Consider the following 21,085-nt stretch of genomic DNA (forward strand, 5'->3'; position numbering starts at 1 on the left):
GCCAACAAGATGTTACTAACTTCAGAAAATTAGGTTGCAATATGAGTGTGATATTTTGGCACAGAACCTGGAAGCAGTGATCACTCACTGCTTCCAGGTTCCAGAGCAGGGTGGAAGATTTTTCCAAGATATCAAGAAGGCAGTGATGGCAGACTACTGTTGTTTTGGAAGGGATTCATTGCTGAGCACAAGAGTTTTAAAAAAAGTGCAGATTCATTTACATGAAAAAAAAAAAAAAAAAAAAAAATCCTTTTATTGAACCACAATAAGGTATTTGATTTAGTGAGAACTGTTTCAGTATTCGTTAACATTTGTTCTTTATTTTTTGCTGAAAACTCTGCTAAATGTTTGAAATACATGTATATTTTTTATTTTTCGTTTTATTATTTATTACAAATTTAGAATTGGCACTAAAGATTGCACAAGTTCTTTGTATTAAAAAAAAGTGTACCATGTTTTAAAAAAATGTTTACCAGTGTTTTCAAATATCAATCCATTGATGGTGCCCACAGAACACATCACAAATCATATATGTTGCAGCCACTGCCATACTTTGGTCCAATAGTGGGAATTTGTGGAATGATGCTTGCAACAATACAAAAATGACAAGAGTAAAGCATGTAATTTATTTTACAATTATCCATTTACTCTTAACTTCCTTAATTACAAGGTACCCAGCAAAAGCATGATGCATAAGAAGAGACACAAAAAGGGAATCTTAATATAAATTTGCTTCCACTGTCAAAATGATATGGATCCTTGCCTAATTTGGGACAAAATCAAATAGTGGCAAGGACAGATTCCCTGTGACACCTTTTCTGATCCAATTAAAATAATCCAGAAGTTGGAATAGCCAAGATTTGTCCTCCCACCAAGGATATAGCAAATGTCCTCGCACACTTCTCTCAACCATCTGCTGAAATGCATATTACCCAAACTTTTTTAAAATGATAAAATGTGAGCTTAAATGTGTAAAATAAATTTCAGTACTGACCTATATCTTCTGTACAGTTAGTCTTTTATGAGGTATGAACTGTAAGAATCCTTAGAGTTAAAAATAGTGCTGCTTTCACTTTGCATCACTTTCTTATTTGTTCATATATCATAAAAGGCTGATTTCTGTCAGCCTTTTATACATGCAAGGCCTTTTATACAGCCTTAGAATACATGCCACCGGCATGTATTCTAAGATTTGTCTAGTGGACTAACGTAGCTCAATTGATGATTTTTTTCTTTCCACCTAATGAAGGAGTGTACCGATCCCAAATTAGAACTTGCAGCATTATGAGAAGAATTTGAGTCACTGAAAAAACAAGTGCTTGCCCTAGAAACAAATGTAACTGGGAGCTCATCAGGAACAGTCAAGTGCATACCGTTCTGGTTGAAGGTGATATAGTTTTATTGGGAGACTTTATTGTCAGGGAAATTGGTAATATCTTTTGTAATAAAGATAGGTGGACTAGAACCAGGGTGTGTTCGCCAAGAGCAACAATTGATGATGTTACCAACAGATTGTTAGATTTTAAAGGGGATAAAGAGAGGATTATTATTCATGTGGGCACTAATGATATGAAATGAACATGACCTGACCATTTGTTAGATACATATAGGACCATGCTGAAAATATGCCACAAGTTAGGTCTGAATGTGTTTGTGTCTGCAATTCTGCCCAGGCACGATGGGAGGGATTAAATGAAGATTTGAGGAAATCTGCAAGACTCTAGGGGGGAAATTTTTATCAGCATGGCTCGCACTTGTAGGTAGAAAGAATCTATGGCATTCATTTGAACAAAGTGGTGCAAGGATTTTTGCCAGTATCATTGAGGATATCTTATGGGTTCAGGGAAACTGCTAGTTAGGGGAGGAGAAAGGTAATATAGATCTGTTTACCTGATGGTATGGGTCAAAGTAATGCTTGCATTCACCTCAAGAATTGTCATTTGGACCTGAGTGCCAAGCATTTGTGACCGAGCGATTTCTCTGTGCTTCCAGTGCAATTTCCAAAAAGTGATTTACATTCCTATCATTAAGAAATCTCTTTATTTTATAAAGAGTTCTTGTTACAAAAGTACTTGTATGGAAAAAGGAAGGAAAGCCACCTTTCCTTATTTCTCATAGTTTATTATTAATGTCTACTACTTTTTTTGCTTGGTCACACCAGGCACTGCTCCTACCTCCCCGTGGTAGGACCGGAAACCTTGCCAGAAAAGTTAATCAGCCAAGGGCCGAAAACAGCAAAGATGGACTAAACTAATACTGGCTCTTGCGGGATCAATGCCCCATCACATTCTAGAGAGTAGGAAGATCACAACCCTTCCTATGCTAAGAGACAAAAGAAGGATACAGACCAGAATATCTGGCCTCACTTCCATATAATACATTCTTTGACTTGACTAGCCATTTAGCAAGCGCTTTCCTTTTCTGATCTAGAAATGTTTATAGAATGCTGCTGGCTCACCAAAAATGGTTCACAGACTAAAATCAAGTGACCTGCTTGTTGAAACAACACAAGCACACCCTGAGAAGTTACTTAAATTTAAAATACTTGGAGGAACTCCCGTAGAAGTGACACCTCATGCCACCTTAAACTACTCAAAAGGAGTTATAACAGAATGGGATCTTCTACATGTATATGAGGAAGAAATTAAACAAGAACTCTGAGACCAAAACATTATTCAAGTTAAGAGGATCCAAATTAAAAAAGGATAGTTCATTACTTCCAACTAGAAACATCATACTAACGTCCAACTTGCAAATCCACCAACTTCTGTGAAGGCTGGATACTTTAACTGTCATGTCCGACCATATATACCGAACCCTATCAGATGCTACAAATGTCAGAAATTTGGGCATTCACAGGCAGTATGTCAAGGGACTGCTGTATGTGCTTTCATGTGGATGTAAAGATCATATCCATAATGAATGTTCTGCACAATCTTTACAGTGTACAAACAGTAGAGGCAATCATTCTGCTTATTTCAAAAACCGTGAGCCATGGAAAAGAGAAAATTATTCAGAAGTACCAAACTGAGCATAAAGTTTCCTATCTTGAAGCAAAGAAACAAATATCACCAAATACAGTAACACGCTCCTTTTTTTTTTTTTTTTTTTTATGTAAACCCCAAACACGAGAGGTATTAGAACCTATAGTACTTAGTACCGTTCTTGGGTTGGAGGTTGAGAAGATGAAAAAAGATATTTGTTGACATTGGACTTGAACTTCTATAGACTGTAATTTTCAGGAAGTATGTATGAAGGAAAGTTGTTCCAGAAAACAGCAATTGAATGAATAAACGAGGAAGATGAAAAGTTGGTTCTGTGAGTTTAAAGTTGGACAGTAAATGGATGTTGGTTGGTAGCGGCATGTGTTTGGACTGTTTTGAAAGAGAGGGCGGGAATTATAGAGGTCAATTCAGAAGAACGGTGCCCGTGGAAGCATCTGTAGAAAAGGCATGCAGCAGAAACAGTATGTCTATGAGACAGAGTGGAGAGACTCTGTTAGAGATGAGTCATTAATTAACCTAACTGCCCTCTTCTGAATGAAATCTAGAAGCCTGAGTGAGGTTTTGGGGGGCACCGCCCCAGATGTGGGAACAATATTCCATGGTAGGGCGGATTTGCGATTTGTACAGAGTGAACAGCTGTTTGAAAGAAAGGTAACGCAGACAGCAGAAGAGAAAACCAAGTTTTTTAGATGCAGAGGAAGCAATATTTGTAATGTGCTTTTGCCAAGAGAGATTAGAAGTCAGGATAATCCCCAAAAAAGATATCATTTTGCCTAGAAATCGGAGTGTCACCAAAGATAAGCATGGAAGCAGAAGAATCCTTTTTGCGAGATATAAGACAAAACTGAGTTTTAGAAGGGTTGAAATCAACCGAGTTGTCTTTGCCCCACTGGAAAATTACCTGGAGATCGGCATTTAAGGACTTGGTAGCAGATTTTCAAGAAGTTGAAGCTGATTGAGCAGAACAAGGTTTCTCAAAATGGAAAGTGGAATGCAATGTGCTATCATCGGCAAAACTATGGATAGGATTTCCAGTCAATGGAAGAAGGTCAATAATATACAAGAGGAAAAGAGTGGGGGAAAGAACTGAACCTTGGGGGACACCAGCATTAGTGGAGAAGTTAGAAGACAGAGAGCCATCTACCATCACCCTCAGTGAGTGATCGGAGAGAAAACTGGATAACCAATTACAAAAAACAGTTGTATATAGACTCCCAAGTAGAAAGTACTGCTTGTCTGGGCATATCTGAGAGAATGTCTGTGACAACCTCAAGGACCAAATATGCAGCAACTATCCAACAGCATAAACAGATAACTGCTGTTACCGCCAATACCACTGCAGTTCAAACTAATGTTACAGTTCCTGCCAACATCTCTATATCTGATTGCGCTCACTCAATCTTAGTTCCATCAGCAAAGTCACTCTCAATGCCAACTTCCAATCAAGCCATCAATACACCAGTTACAATTCCTCCAAATACTTCTTTCACATCACAGCCAACCACAAATACTGAAGAAATAGATACAGATGACAAATCCTTTGTCCATGACCAAAAGAAGTCTCAGAGGAACCAATCTTAGAGATACATGCCGAGGAAGAGATGGAAGTCTGTCCATTTTTCCCCAGAAAAGAAAAAAAGCCAGAGTGATCCAAGCAGACCACCATTTGTAAAAAGACAAATACAAAGCCAATATAATGAACACAATAATACAGTGGAATTATTGAGGTTTCTGCAGTAACTTTGATGACATTTGCAACCTAATTGATAAATATCATCTGGCAGGTGTCTGCCTTCGAGAAACTAAACTAACTCCACAAGTAAACATAGCAGTGAACTGTTATGGTACCAACTGACAAGACCAATTTCCTTCCAGCAGAGTTCATGGTGGAGTGGCTATTTTAATCTACTCCAGAATTCCATGTAAATGCCTCCAACTACAAACATCTTTGGAAGCAGTTGCAGTACAAGTATCAATCTAGTTTACATTCTGACTGGTCTCACTTTACCTTTCCCCAAATCAAGAGTATGCATATTCAGATCTAGAAGCATTAGTAAACCAGCTACCACTTCCGGTCTGTATCATGGAAGATTTAAATGGACACCATCCCCTGTGGGGATCTCGCCCCCCAAGACAAACATGGTAAAGTGATTGAAAAATCATTGTAAGAGCAAAATCTCTCACTCCTTAACACTGGAGTTGAGACATACGTCCATCCATTTGCCCACTGAAATAGCATATGCAATTGACATTTCCATATGTTCACCCATTCTATATCCACTTATTGAATGGACAATCTTGAATAATCCTCTTAATAGCGATCACCTCCCTGTGGTCTGCAAAATATTAATGAATGATGTTACACATCACGATGGCCAAAAAAGATGGAGATTCCATAAAGCTGACTGGACAAAATATAGATATGGATAGATATGTATCCATATATATATGGAGCCTATAGACAATGCTACAGCTGCTCATGTCACAAACCAAATTTTAATAGTAGCTGAATCTACAGTACCTTGGTCATCTAGAAAATATCATAAACATGTCACAGCTTGGTGGTATGAAGAATGCAGTATAGTCGAGAGAGAGAGAGAGAGAGAGAGAGAGAGAGAGAGAGAGAGAGAGAATAAGGCTTGGAATCTCTTCTGAAAGTATCCCATCAACCTCATAAATTTTAAAAAAGCTAGAGCCAGTTATATCCAGCGTAGAAGTAGAAAGGCATCATGGATACGTTTCACTTTCACAATTAACAAAAATACAGATACCAGTGTTATATGGAACAAAATCATAAAAGTTAATGGGAAATTTCTTTCTGTTCCAACTCCACTAATAAACTGGAATGAACAGGAAATCACTAACTCAAAGGAAATTGTGAACATATTTGCAGCTACTTCTGCAAATATATCAGCATATATCCCATCCTTTCAGAAAATGAAAACTGTAGCTGAAAAATGTAAACTAAACTTTAATATCAACCAAAAACTCCCGTATAACCAGCCTTTCAATGTAGAAGAATTGTAAAAAGCTCTAGCTAAGTCTAGGAAGAGTGTAGCAGTACCCGATGGTGTTCATTATATAATGATCCAGTTCTTCCTCTTGCTCAGATTACAAACCTGAGGGGGCATAGATTCAAACTGAAAGACAGTTGTAGAATAGATGTGCAGAAGTTTGCCTTTAACCAGTGGGTAGCTGATTGCTGGAACAAACTTCCATCTGTTGTTGTGGAAGTTGATAGCTTAAATTCAAGGCAGAACTAGACAAACATTTGGAATGAATGGATTAATGAAATTGGAAGGTTTTTTTTTTTTTTGGGCTGATGCTGTTATAAGCTTGGTTTCTTGCATCATGTGCCTCTACTAATGCTAACTTAGTCAAAAATCTCTTAAGGCATTACTTATCCTATACAATAGAATTTATATGTAAAACTATTATCCAAACCTCTCATAAAAAACACAAAAACCTGGCGGCACTCCCTTGTAATTGCCTTTCCTAAACTTGGAAAAGATCATACGATCCCCACAAATTATTGACCAGTAGCTCTAACAAGTTGCCTTGGGAAAACCCTCGAGAAAATGGTGAACAACTGATTAACCTGGTTCTTGGAAACATAAATCAATACGGCTTTCATAAAAGTAGAGGCAAATATTTGCAATGCTTTTCTAAGGAATGAGCATCTAATTATGATCAGTCTCAACGTAGAAAAGGCCTTCGACATTACCTGGTGATATGGCATTCTGAATAACCTCCGCAACATTGGTTTGTGAGGACATCTACCAATTTTAATACAAAATTTTTCTGAAGCTCAGAACCTTCCAAGTGAAATACCAAAACAATCTGTCACAAACATATACTCAGGAAGGAGTTCCTCAGGGTTCAGTGCTGAGTGCAACTTTGTTTGCAATCAAAATAAATTCTATTACAAAAGACCTGCCAAGAACAGTTAACATTCCTTTATGTAAATGACATTACTATTTCATGCTATTCACAAAACATGAACATGATTGAAAGGCAATTACAAAGCTCAATTAAAAAATAGAATTGTGGACTAAAAACAATGGCTACAGAATATCACAACAGAAAACACTGGCCATACGTTTCTGTAGAAAGCGAAAAATGCACCCAGATCCAGAAATAATGCTAGAAAATAAGACTCGTGTTACAGCTGATACCTATGGTAAATAGTTTCCTTGGCCTGATTCTTGATTAAAAAAAAAAAAAAAAAAAACTTTTTGGAACATATCAAATGCCTCCAAACAACCTGTCTAAAAAAACTAAATATTCTCAGAGTTCTTTCTGTAATGATGTGGGGAGCTGATTGGTTCACACTACTTCACCTGCACTGTGCTATAATCAGATTGAGACTATGGATCCCCTATCTATAGCTCACGTAGACCAAGTGTCGTCAAATGGCTTGATTCCATACATCACAGTGCCTTACTAATTTCCTTAGGGGCATACAGAACATCGCCTATACAAAGTTTATATGCAGAGGCTCATGAGCCTTCACTATATCTTCAGAGGCAAATGCTGTTATTAAACTATGCTATTAAAATCTGAAATCTTCCTCATCATCCTACTTGGCAGTCTGTCTTCAATCCACAGTGGGAGAACCTCTACAGCAATAAACCTACAGTAAATAAACTAGCTGGAATATGAATAAAAGAATTAGTTTAAAAATGGGGCTAAGCTTTGACAATGTATATGAGGATAATAGCATAACTATTCCACCATGACATTAGGTGGTAGATGACTTTCATCAACCGGTGAAATTCCACCACTTTGCTTATTGGAGGTTTGAAGTGGTGAAACCCATGTTTAGGCTCTAGAGCAAAGTTTCCGGCATCCCCCCCCCCCATACTTCTCCTTCAACCCATGCACGGTACTAAGTACTATAGGTTTTGATACCTTTCGTGCTTGGGGTTTTCATAAAAAAAAAAAAAAAAAAAAATGGCACACTTTCACGCCTAACTGTGACACTTATTTTCAACAGTGGGGAAAAAGCACTCTGGCAAATGTCTACATAAAACAGATGCATGCAGCCCACTCATAACAGTTCTCTGAATATCTTCAAATAGATTGCTCTAAAACAGATACCCAAGTAGGTACTGCAGTGGTCTTTCCACACCGTCATCTCACAGCAACTCCCAAACCAATGCAGTAGCTATTCTGCTGAGCTATTCACCCTACTAATAGCCTTAAAATAAATTGCGTCTTCTCCTCTTCTGAAACATCTCATATACACAGATTCATTAAGTGCAATACATGCTCTCCAACAAAAGCAGACTCCATCACATCCTCTCCTTCACCAGATACAAGCTCATCTTGCGAAGCTCAAAAGCAAAAGAGGGAAAGTAAATTTCTGCTGGGTTCCAGGACATGCAGGCATTGATGGTAATGAAAGTGCTGATCGAGGAGCAAAGAATCCTACAAATACAAACCTAAGGCTTTGCAAAGATCCACATTCCGATTACAGACCTATTGTAAAACAGATTCTCAACACTCAGTGGTCACAAATGTGGCAAAATGAACCAAACAAACTGTGTCAAATAAAACATGAACTTCAACCATGGAATTCGAGTCTCTGTAAGAATCGGCACAAAGAAGTCATTTTAACCAGACTGCTCATTGGACATACACAGCTCATACATTTGTACTTACTCACGAAAGCAAATCCTCCAGAATGTCTTCACTGTTCTTGTCAACTCGCTGTGAAACTTATCCTTATACAATATCCACAATACCACATGGCACGACAATCAGCCTTCCATCTCCCTATAAATATTCAATATTCCCTGACTTTATCACAAATCCTAGGTGATAACTCCAATATTGAAAATATATTTACTTATTTAAAACTAATAGGATATTTTAGCCAGATATAAACCATAATTAAGAAGCATCATTGTCACATAATACTAATAGATAGGCGCAATATGGCCAAATTTGCTTTTGCACCAAAAAAGTGTGCCACAGTAGCCAGGTTGGAAGGAGCAGCAGTGCGTAGCACATGCTTCTTGATTAGACCAGGGTTCGAGCCCGTCACCACCAAATACGAAGGATGCTGAAAGGTCAGGGAATGACCACCGCATATTCTCGGAGCAATATGGCCTTAGTTGCTAATGCTCCTAAAAACCAAATAATAACAATAACAACAACAACCAACCAATTTTTGTTTGTTACCACAACAGTCGATGTTGGCAAGATGTTCGGAGTGTGGCAACATTTAAAATGAGCGAGATGTGAAAGATGGGGAAATAGGCCTAAATAATTTCAACGGGTGCGTCAGGTAGTAAACTATAGAGGAATACATAGCCTTAAGTGTGTCTACAGTAATATCGGAAGTGTTGTCGATAAAATGACTGAATTTGAACTCCTGGTTAGGACATCCAAATCCAATGCTGACATAATAGGGCTAACAGAAATGTGGTGCCACCTTGAAAATTGGGGATGACAAATTCCACTATGGTATGTATAATGTATTTTGGAAAGATAGAAAGGGTTGGTGGTGGTGGTATCGTGCTTCTTAACAAAATCACCCTGAATGCGAAAAGAGCTTTTGCTAAGTCCGAAGTTACATTTGTCAATATAGAATCTGTGTGGTGTGAGATATTTAGAATCAAAGGTATAATGAGAGTGGGAGTAATCTACAGACCAGAAGATTGTGAAGAATATGGCAAGAGTCTTTACATGCAAATGGAATGGGCAGGCAAGTGTAAATGTCTTATTATGAGGGACTTCAATCTGCCTAGGGTCTAACTTGAGGATATGCAGACCCTAGGCAAAAGTTTTTTTTTTTTTTTTGGAGATCCTCTAAAAATATTTATTATGAAATGCCCTACTTTAATAGTAAAACAAATAGGGCATAGGGCCTCTCAGAAAATTAAGATTACACAATCAATATAAAAATGTAAAGCAAATAAATTTGCATATATTTCTAAGGAAATATGTACAAATCTGAACATATCAGCAGCATGCACATTTTGACTAGAAGCTACATTACAATTTGAAAATATATTTTGTTTGCAAATTTTATTAGGAACACTAGCACTCATGCTCGTCATTAAATTATGGATATCACTGATTTTGGCTGTGTCCCAATGGACACAGCCAATTACAGGCTCCCTCAAGGTACAGACACTGGGCACATGCTTAGTTTGCTTAGGCCTAAGATAGACTCTTAATTGGCTCCTCATATTGATTGAAATAAGTGGGAGCGAAACTCGCTTTGGCAAAAAATTTTTATAAATAAACTAGATGATGATTATTTGTACCAGCAGGTCAGAGATAATACTAGGGATGAGAATATTTTTGACATCATTACTCATGAATTAGATGACATCACAAGGCTTAAAATACAAGAACCATTGGCAAGTAGTGATCACACAGTCGTCAGTTGGATGATGAAGAAAGATGTTGCAGTAGTCTTTGTCCTATTCTAAAGTGAGAGATAACCAGTGACCACTACACACACACACACCATTTACCATTAATAATTGAATTACTCTTTTTTTTTTTTTTTTTTTTTTTGTAGTTGTTGGTGCATCGGTTCTCTGTGGCCTTAATGCACCTCCCAAGGTTTTTTTTGCAGTACTTTGATCCAAGCCCGAGGCGGGATTCGAACCTGCGGCCTTTGGGTTGCCAGGCAGGTACTTGACCCACCTGGCTATCCCGGTCGGCTTGAATTACTCAACAAACTCTCTATTCATACTACCACAGGTGTGTCCAACCTGTGGGTTGCATGCAGACCACATCATGTGGCCCATGGCCGTGTAGGCAACCTTCAAGTGTTATGTTGTCCCCTGAGTTTAGAATTAGTGTCACAAAATATAGTTTCACATTAACTTTTGAAAATATCCATTTTTAATATTGTTCAATTTTTCTCTATTGCTTTCTCATGCTTTATGTATCTTCCTCAAAATTTAGTTGTTATCATAATTCGGCAATGTTATTATTTTCGGTAATATTTCTACCACTAATGAATGAGATTGCCTGCATTTATGGCCTACGGCAATGATATTGTATGCTATCTATCAATCCCCGCTAACACCTCACCAGACTGGCAAAGGATTTATCAAATTCTGTTACCCTCAACAAATATCTGTCCTCCTGTGAATATGCCACCTTTTTTGGGCTAAAACTAAACCTGGAAAAATCAAAGTATATTATCTTCTCACTGAGAGCTCAAGCAGACTTCAATCCAGCAGGTTCTCTAGAGCCCTCAATTGTGGGGCATCTTCTCGTCACCACTCATTCAGTTAAATTCTTAGGGGTGATGTATGAAAACCTGACTTATAAGGATCAAATCCAGCAACTGTGCTCAAAAGTGCTATGTGCCTTTTGGGGCATGAAGCTCAACCTCAGTACATTGCATAATAAGGAAACAGTCAGGAAATTTCTCTTCTACTACTTCAGCTCAATCATCAGTTGCAGTATTGAAGTGTGGTCAGCAGCTCCTTTGCCCAGCCCCTGAAGATGCTTTGAGGTCTAGAATTCTGGGTCCTAAAGTGTGCCAACAATTGTGCTCAAATTTCCTAACTACATCAAGATCACAGCTCTGTAAAAATCTAAGCTACACCCCAGCCGAGCACTTGGCATATGTGCAGAAGCTCACAATGGCACTCAATCTTTGCTCCGCAGTTCACAACTTCATCAACATCTGGGAATTTGTGAACTGGAAAATCCCAGGTAGAGCTCTCAGAAACTCTCCAGTGCTCTGCTCAAACCTGCAGAAGCTCTTGACCTTCAAGCAGCACTTTCCCAACAGCATCATTGGCACACTGAGCTCTGCCGACATTGATTTTGATCTGTGGTCCAGTGATTTGGCCTACAGGGAAAAAAAAAAGAAAAATCCATGTTCATGTGCTGTCTGCATTCCTGCAATTGTCATTAAAACTAATACTGACTCCAAGTGAAAGGTGTCCAGACTGGCTCAATCTGTTCAATCAAGTTATACCTAGATCGTACTCTATGATATCAGAAGAACCAATTCAAATGCAATTATCTATAACTCAGCGCTGTTTGAATTAATTTTACGTTGGAGAGAGCGATGTATTTGCTGTGATCTACATATTCTATGTAGTTTACTGTTTTAGCTCATTTTATGTAAGTGTCTCCAATTAGATTGTTAGATTCCTCTGGATGCTTGTAACAACCTTAGTTGCTAATGCTCCTAAAAATCAAATAAAAAACAAGTTTGTAACAGGTATCATATGTAAAATGTGAATAAATAATATTATTATAACCATATAATAGAAATGTTATTAATATTATGCAATAATTGGTAGGTTTTCATTTTTAATTATTAAATGTAAAAAAAATTGCATACAAATGTAGATAAAAAAAATTTAATTCTATTTTGAAAAATTAGTGGAAAAATTACTCTTCAACAATACTAAATACTGGATAATTACAGTCATTTCTCAATCTTTTCAGTACTGTTCATACGACTTATACCCCCAAAATGCACTAAAAGAATTTCGTGCACCTGTACTGTGTTGTAGAGGATCTTTTTCCTTAACTACATTGCAGTACAAAGAGCAACTCAGTGTACATCTTTCAATCAGTTATAAAGAAGATAACCACCCTCTTGAATACTGAACTTGAGAGAAGCACATAGTTATGTTGGGTCTTAGGTATATGGGAAATGAATTAACCAGTAATGTTGCTAGGAAAAATGCCTCAGTAGTAGTTAACCTGGCAAATTTAACATGGCAACAAAAAAAAAAAAAAAAAAAAGTATTAAATTAACTCCAAACAGTGGCCCAACAGGAAATATCACCTTATCTGCAAATAGGTCACATATATATTATCTATTCTCATCTTTTAATTGCAGAAGATCCACCCCCCTCCCATTTGCATGCACATTGTCAAATTCAGTTATGAAATAAATACCCTAAGGGTATTTATTTGATAACTGAATGCTTCAAAATGTGATACGGTACATACAGTATCTAACTAGTTTATCATAATATTTTGGAGTATATTTACTGTAATCACACTGTGTTACAATAACATTGGTTACTTTAAATATACAGTAATGACATTGAAAATTTGTACACTTCAATAATAGTGGATGAATTTTCAGTGTGTTTTCATTGGTCCCTGGGAAACTTAAGCCAGGCTGTAATTCCAAATTCCCCTCCCCCCACACACGAAAATCTACTGGAAGGACAAGTCAGAGGAATATCAAATTTTCAGTGCTTATTTTGTTGGTCTCTTGGGAGATTTTAGGCTCAAATCTGATTCATAGTCCTCTACTACACACACAAAAACATGGCTATAAATTTGGACCAGCAGTTCCAATCCTTATCACAATCTCAATTAGAATATTTTTAGGGACATTAGAACCAGTTTCATGTTTATAGATTATCCCAGTGTTTTTCAATTAGTGAGTACTATTCAAGTGTTCTGCAAGGCCCTGAGCTGGATATCATCATTCTTCTTTTTCTTGGTGATTTCTCTCTCTCTCTCTCTCTCTCTCTCTCTCTCACAGTCAGGGTAACTCGGGGAAATTTTTTTTATGGCTAATAATAATAATAAAACGTTTCACCACAAATTAGCACTTATCTACATTTCAGTAGTTTGATGCATTTTAAAATGTAAAGTACTGCATATGGATAGCAGTAACTCCAGAGTAACATACCAACTGGTGGTACTACACTCAGGGTAGTGGAGAATGTAAAGGGCTTGGGGGTAATTGTGCAGTCAGATATTAAGTTTTCTGAGCAGTGCAGACAGGCTGCAAGAGTAGCTCATAGTGTCTTGTCAATGATATACAGGAATTTTGCTAGCAGGGATAAGGAGGTGATTGTCCCCTTGTATAAAGCAATGTTCACACTTTGAATACTGCATACAGGTCTGGGGGCCTCATTTTAGGAAGGATGTAGAGCTGCTGGAACGAGTACAGAGAAGGGCAATGAGATTGGTGATTGGAACAAAGGGTTGCCCTTACAAAGAAAGGCTTAAGTTCTGCAAATTGCAGCGTCTGGAGACTCGACACCTGTGGGGTGATCTGATTGAGCTGTATAAGTCTTTGAATGGTTTGAGCAAGCTCAATACTGATGGGATTCTACCTCTTGCTCAGATTACTCATCTGAGGGGATATAAATTCAAACTAAGGAAAGACAATTGCAGATTAGATATTTAGAAATTTGCCTTTTGCCAGTAGGCGGTTGACAGTTGGAACAAACTTCCATCTGTTGTTATGGAGGTCAGTAACTTAAGTTCGAAGCAGAACTAGACAAACATTTACAGTGAATGGATGGGTGAAATGGGAAGGTGTTTTTTTTTTTTTTTTTTTTGGCTGATGCTATATAAGCTTGCTTTCTTGCATCATTTGCCTATACTAATGCTAAAATAAAAACAAAATATGTTGCTATACCTGCACTAAAAACACTCTTTTTTATAATGAATTTTAATCATTTGGCTTATAGTGATGAGGACAAAGGTATTTTGTACTTAATCTTTGCATTCTAATGCTTGCTCTGATCACATTACAGAAATAATTTTGTGGGAATGAAATTGTTTATTCTTAATTTCACTCTAAATTCTCCCCCATTATATAAATCTAATGTGAAAGAACAAAATAAAGTGAGAGAGAGAGAGATTTGGTGTTCTGCTAATATAAAACACTGTGGTATTTAATTAAGTTCTTAACCCACTCCAAAGTACATTAGAATCTTGGTTATCTGAAAGAATTGGGAATAGTGTATTTTTGAAAACTGATTTTATTTGGATAATAGATTACTGTACATATTTATAGAGCTTTAAAATAACTGCAAGGTTCAGTATTTTCTTCAGTTGGATTTCATTCAATTTTCGTGCCATTCAGCCAGTGGCATAGCTAAGTTTTTTGGGCCCTTAGGCAAGAAATCATTTTGGGTGCATTATTTTTATTAAAATAAATTTTAATTATGTATGATATATATAAAAAATGCTAAATCATTTTATAATAACATAAATATGTATTTATTTATGATTTATTTATAATTTTACAAACATCAAAAACATGAAAATTAATATTACAATATTATACTACTTATTGAATACAACAAATTTAAACAGATAGACCAACCATTTAAAACTGATTTAATAATAAAATAAAATTATACAAAAGACTGGAAAATAATATTTACAAAAATTGATTATTTACAAAAAACTAGTTTAAGACTAAAATAAAATAAGTAAATATGTTAAAATGCATTAAAATATAAATCTAAAAGCGATAAAAACACTATTGAAGCTTTCGGAGGTGTCTGCTTCCTTCCTCAGCAATAATGAAACTTAAGCAACACATCCTTAAATACCAGGTTCACGGCACACGTGGATGACCAGGCGCATACGCGGTATTCCTTTCACGTGTACCAGAACCGGAAGTGGCCTGGGGGGGTGGAAAACTAAAACGTTTATCTCTGGCAAAAACCACCGCCTAAAAAAGGGGGTGAAGTCATACTCCCCTATCTCTATTCATGCTATTATTGCCAGAGCATCCAATCCACAGACTTTCCAGCCACTTGCGGAATCTTGTCCCAGAATCTTGGCTCTTGGATCTAAGTTTGCATTGCTACCCCCCCAAACTTCCAATTACCGAAACATCATGGGCATTGAGAGAGCAATTAGCAAATTACCTGAACATATTGCCAATCAAATTCGTGTTAAAGCTGTTTCCATATTGGGCCAGGCAAGAATGGTTGCTCCAAATCTTACCCCGAAACGGAAGAAAGCGCTAGAAGAATTAAACGGGACGAAGACATTATAATCCTACCAGCAGACAAAGGCAGATCAGCGGTGGTATTAAGCAAGGAAGATTACCACAAGAAAGTGTTAGACTTATTAGGTGATAGTGGTACTTATAAGATTATCCATAGATACCCTTGGCTAGCTTAGAACAGCATGTAAATAAGATGCTACTTTCCTGGCTAAAAATGGAAAAGATTTCAAAGGACCAGTATTGGTCCATGCATGCAACAGGGTGTCGGCTGTCCAGATTTTATGGGTTACCCAAGATGTACAAAGAGAATGTTCCATTACGGCCCATAGTTTCCTTCATTGGTAGCCCTACATATGCTCTGTCTAAATATCTGGCACAGCTGATTTCTCTGGTTGTGGGTTGGTCCACGTTAGTCATTGGAAATAGTGTGGAATTTGTGAACTTTGTAAGGAGTCAAGATATAGGGGAGGACGAGATGATGTCGTCATTGGATGTGGTATCATTATTCACGTGTATCCCCATAGCACATGGGGTAGAATGCGTGAAGTTGGCTTTACAGAAGGATGATACCTTAAGTGCTAGATCCCATCTAAAAATAGATGATATATGTTGTGCTATTGAATTATGTCTTTCTAGTACAACCTTGGTTTTCCAAGGAGTTCCAAGTTGTATAAACAGGTTCACGGCACAGCCATGGGTTCTCCAATCAGCACCATTGTCACAAATCTGGCTATGGAAGAATTAGGGAATAGGGTTTTTGCGAGATTGGAGTTCCCTATGTGTAAGTGGAAATGATATTTCGATGACACATTCACTATTGTAAAGAAGGGGAGAGAGAGGAAGATGTGGTCTCGTTTCTCAATGGTTTTTCCCCCTTTATAAAATTTACCTCGGAGGTAGAAACAGATAGCACCCTCCCATTTCTGGATATAATGGTATATAGGGAAGGTCCCAGACTTAGAACCAAGGTTTATAGGAAACCAATGTGTAGGGTCCAGTATACACATTATAGGTCGGCACAGACTGCCCAACATAAAAATAATGTGGCCAGAGCACTTTTGGGTAGGGTGAGGACACATTGCAACATTTCTGAGGAGGGGGAGAAGGAAATTAGGCAAATTATGATGGATCTTACGAGGTGCGGTTACCCCCAGAGGGTTACTGATAAATACAATAGAGAGGAAGAGCCCAAACGGGTAGTTCCGCGTGTGCCGCTTACCACAGTATATGTTCCCTACTATCCAGTCCTATCAGATCGCATTGCGAGGATGCTTCACGACTTTCGGACACGCTATGTGCAGCTCCCGGGCCGGAGGTTGCACACAGTAGTGTCACAGGTCAAAGACCCCATTACTAGGGATTCTAGTAGTGGGGTCGTATATGAGATCACATGCCCGGATTGTGGGGGAGACAGGACGACGTCTCAAGGACCGTCTTGGGGAACATTCAAGAGCGATACGGACCACAGAGCTCAATAAATCCACCATTGCCGAGCACTATTGGGAAAAACAACAACAGGTCTCCCCCGACAACGCTGTCATCCTTGACTGGGCGCATAGATTCTGGGACTGCAAGTGGCTGGAAAGTCTGTGGATTGGATCCTCTGGCAACAATAGCATGAATAGAGATAGGGGAGTACAACTTCACCCTCTTTTTGAGGCGGTGGTTTTTGCCAGAGATAAACGTTTTAGTTTTCCACGCCCCCACCACTTCCGGTTCTGGTACACGTGAAAGGAATACCAAGTATGTGCCTGGTCATCCACGTGTGCCGTGAACCTGGTATTTAAAGATGTGGCGCTTAAGTTTCGTTATTGCTGAGGAAGGAGGCAGACATCTCCGAAAGCTTCAATAGTGTTTTTATCGCTTTTAGATTTATATTTTAATGCATTTTAATGTATTTACTTATTTTTTTTATTTTTGTCTTAAACTAGTTTTTTGTAAATAATCAATTTTTGTAAATATTATTTTCCAGTCTTTTGTATCATTTTATTATTAAATCAGTTTTAAACGGTTGGTGTATCTGTTTAAATTTGTGGTATGAATAATCCCAACCTTAGAGGCCTTATTGCGGTTATTGAAGACAATTTGACAAACAAAAAATTATACTGTAACTAATAAATTTACAAAAAAAGCTAAAATGTTACTTTTCGTGCTTTTACATTTGCGAAATCATTAATAATATCTTTTAAATACTGCAAGATTGCTCAGTCTACTCTGACCAATAGCATTTCTTTTATTATTTGTAATTTACTAAATGATCTTTTAGCAGAGGCAGCTGACACGGGCAGGGTAAAAAATTACATAAATAAAGTAAAATTTTATGAAAAGTCACTTTCTACTGCACTATATTTTCAAATTAACAAATAAAAAAATTGTCTGATAGACAGGCATATTTGCTGATAAATCTAAGTGTGATTAAATTATAATATTGAATCGGCAGTTGGGGATAGAGTACAGATGAATACTTTTTTATGAGATATTCAAACTCACTTAATATATCACCGTTTGACATATTAATTATTTTTTTCGGTTTTTGTTATTGCAGAATAATTTTTTACTGACTTCATACTTCCGAAACGATTTTTAATTTGTATTATAATTTTGTCTACAACATAGTAAAAAACACTGATTTTAAAAAACTGATCTCTATTATCAAACAAAAAACCTTAAGCTAATTCATCGTACTGTCTTTTAGTTCTATGTTGTAGTTTGTCTTCAAATTTCCTTGGCAATTTGCCCAGATTTGTATTTAATTTGTTCATATGAATTTTGAATGATTTGTAAATTTGCACTGACTCGGTCCAATACAGAAGTACATTCATCGAGGTCTATATCATGCTTCTGTAGAGTTTTTGAAGCATAATTAATTTCACACATCATGTTATTCAAAAATATACAAATGAAAATAAAATCAGATGTCATAATTTGCTTCATTATTCTAAGCACTTCTTCTCGGTCTGCTTTTTTAGTTGATTTAAGATTAATTTCTGTCAAAGTTTTTATAATATCCTCAAAATGAACTTTCACAGCTGTTATTGACTGTAATCTACCTTACCAGAGAGTAGGGTAGAGTTTTTTTTTAATGTAACTTCAGATTCCCCAATAAATTCTCCAAGATTGCTTGATGGAATAAATGGTACAATGCTTTCAACACTAATTTCCGACAAAGGCATATTTATAATTGTGGAATTGTTTTTGTTTGATGACCCTGCTTGATTTAATGATCCGCAGATATATTTACACCAGCATCATTCTTTTCCACATTTTCCGATTCAGTATTAGTCTTTTCTTTACCTTCTTATGGACATAATTCATTACTGTGTTTTGTAAAGAAATGATCTAATTTAGGTAATTTATTGACTGCTTGTTCTTTTGCTTTCTTCTTGGGCTCCTCTTTCCCCTTTTCTTTTCTTTAATTTTTAACTAAAATTTTATTAATTTAATTTTAAACTTGCTATTTTAAATACAAATAGCAATAATAAACAAATACATTTTTGTATGTCAATTGCTGTTTTGATAATGACTTGAATTTGAACAAACTTGAATTGAAATTAATCAACTAACAATTTTTGACCACCGTATATGGCTAAATGTTCGTATACGTGGGGCCTATCCCCCCTGCCCTCCTGTCAAGTTGGGGAATCCCAAACACCATACAATATGATGTATACACATACAGTAACCGAACGGGTGTCTGATCACTGTACAAAGTTGCATTTCTAAAAGCAAAATAAAGACTACCGACACCTGGGTTTATGTTTTGGCGATAAGATGTAAGAAGAATTCCTTCCTTATTCTAGATGTGTCACATTGTTGAAGAACTCAGTGAGAAAAATATTTTCATTACATGTTGTGTCTGTCTATAGGCCCTTAGTGTAGTAGGGGCAGCCCCTACTTGCATCTGTTTATGGGCCCTGGTGAAGTAGGGCCCCTAGGCTTTGCCTACTTTTGCTATACAGTAGCTACGCCCCTGTATTCAGCCTATGTAGCAGTGATATGAATGGCATTAAATGCTTCACTCACATTTGGTTTCCATGGAGTATGTTCATTATAATGTGTTCTTATACAGGAGTGAGTGATTAGGTGAATTTGACTCTTTGCTTCATTCTTATGTTTTATATAAGTGGAATCATGATTCGTGTGATAGTTTTATATCTTATAGTTAAATATTAAATACTTATCAACATTTCAGATGACTAGAATTCTGTTACTTAAAAAAGATTGAAAAATACTGGGTTAACCTGTTGCTACTGTGTGCTCCCCAATGATATAAACATTACATATCAGAGTTTCAGAACTTCAACCTGTAATGTTTATATGCTTCTTGAGTATAGTATAGAAGTGGTTAACTCTGGTGTTTTTATTTGATAACTGAATGCATCCAAAATGTGATACAGTGCGTACAATATGTAACTTGTTTATCATAATATTTCAGAGTATGTTTATTTATTCATATTTGCCTATTTTCATCTAATTAATTCTTTTATAGACTATCACAAGATGGAAATCAAGAGTGCCATGGGGAAAGAGGAGCTGATGAAGGTATGTTTGTTAACAGTTCAGTTGTTGTATGTATAACTCTTTATATGAACTGTTTTAGATTTTAGACAGTACAATTTTAAAATTATGTTTTCAGAGTTAAATTTAGTTATTTCACATCACTGTTTGCTAAATATGGGTAGTAAGTAATAGTCTCTTAACATGTGAGACATTTCTGATGTAATGACGGACTTGGCACATCAGTGCTTAAGTTTCCAGTGCACCACAAAAAAATCAAATCAGATTACAATTAAATCGAAATCTATGGTGTCTGCTATCTGATACCATTTGCTGTTTTATCATACTCATGCTATTATAAAACCTTTGTTTACTTCTGTTAATTATGGTAATTTTTTTTGTGTTGTATTTCAATATTATTTTGGTTTAGTTCTGTTTCTGTGACAGTCTGAAGTAAAATAGTTGCATTATACTATTTGCAACAGTATTATTTAAGTGGAATTCTTTAATCTCTGATGATCAAAGGTGTTAGAATATGAAAACATTGTTAGATTTATTGGGGGGGGAAGAGAGAGAGAGAGAGAGAGAGAGAGAGTTATCTTTCTCCACAACTGTGAGAACCCAGTACAAATGAGTTATTACTCTGAATTTAGCTGTGTTTTTGGTATTTAGTTGACAAATCAGGATTAAGCAAAACTTAATGCAGGCATAGTACTGATTTGAAGTTATTTTGTTGATTAATTAGTATCCATGTTGGATTTGAACTGCAGTCATTACCAACCCACTGCAGGATGGAAGCCTTCTCAACAATTCACGTTGAGGGAAATGGACCATAATCTGCCACGCTGGTCCAGTACGGGTTGGCAGA

General features: G+C 36.8%; 1 protein-coding gene across 5 annotated transcripts in view; it reads left to right on the plus strand.

Annotated features, from left to right (window-relative positions):
• LOC150091569 (uncharacterized) overlaps positions 1-21,085 on the plus strand; it is a 322,811-nt gene that overhangs the window by 83,467 nt on the left and 218,259 nt on the right. For all 5 annotated transcript variants that reach the window (XM_090376203.1, XM_090376217.1, XM_090376221.1 and 2 more), the window contains exon 4: positions 20,210-20,262. In XM_090376203.1, the coding sequence (XP_090232329.1) occupies positions 20,210-20,262 (53 nt within the window). The remainder of the gene's footprint in view (positions 1-20,209; positions 20,263-21,085) is intronic.

This window comes from Mastigoproctus giganteus, chromosome 1 (assembly GCF_048544385.1).
Source record: "Mastigoproctus giganteus isolate SK-2022 chromosome 1, ASM4854438v1, whole genome shotgun sequence".
Lineage (NCBI taxonomy): Eukaryota > Metazoa > Arthropoda > Arachnida > Uropygi > Thelyphonidae > Mastigoproctus > Mastigoproctus giganteus.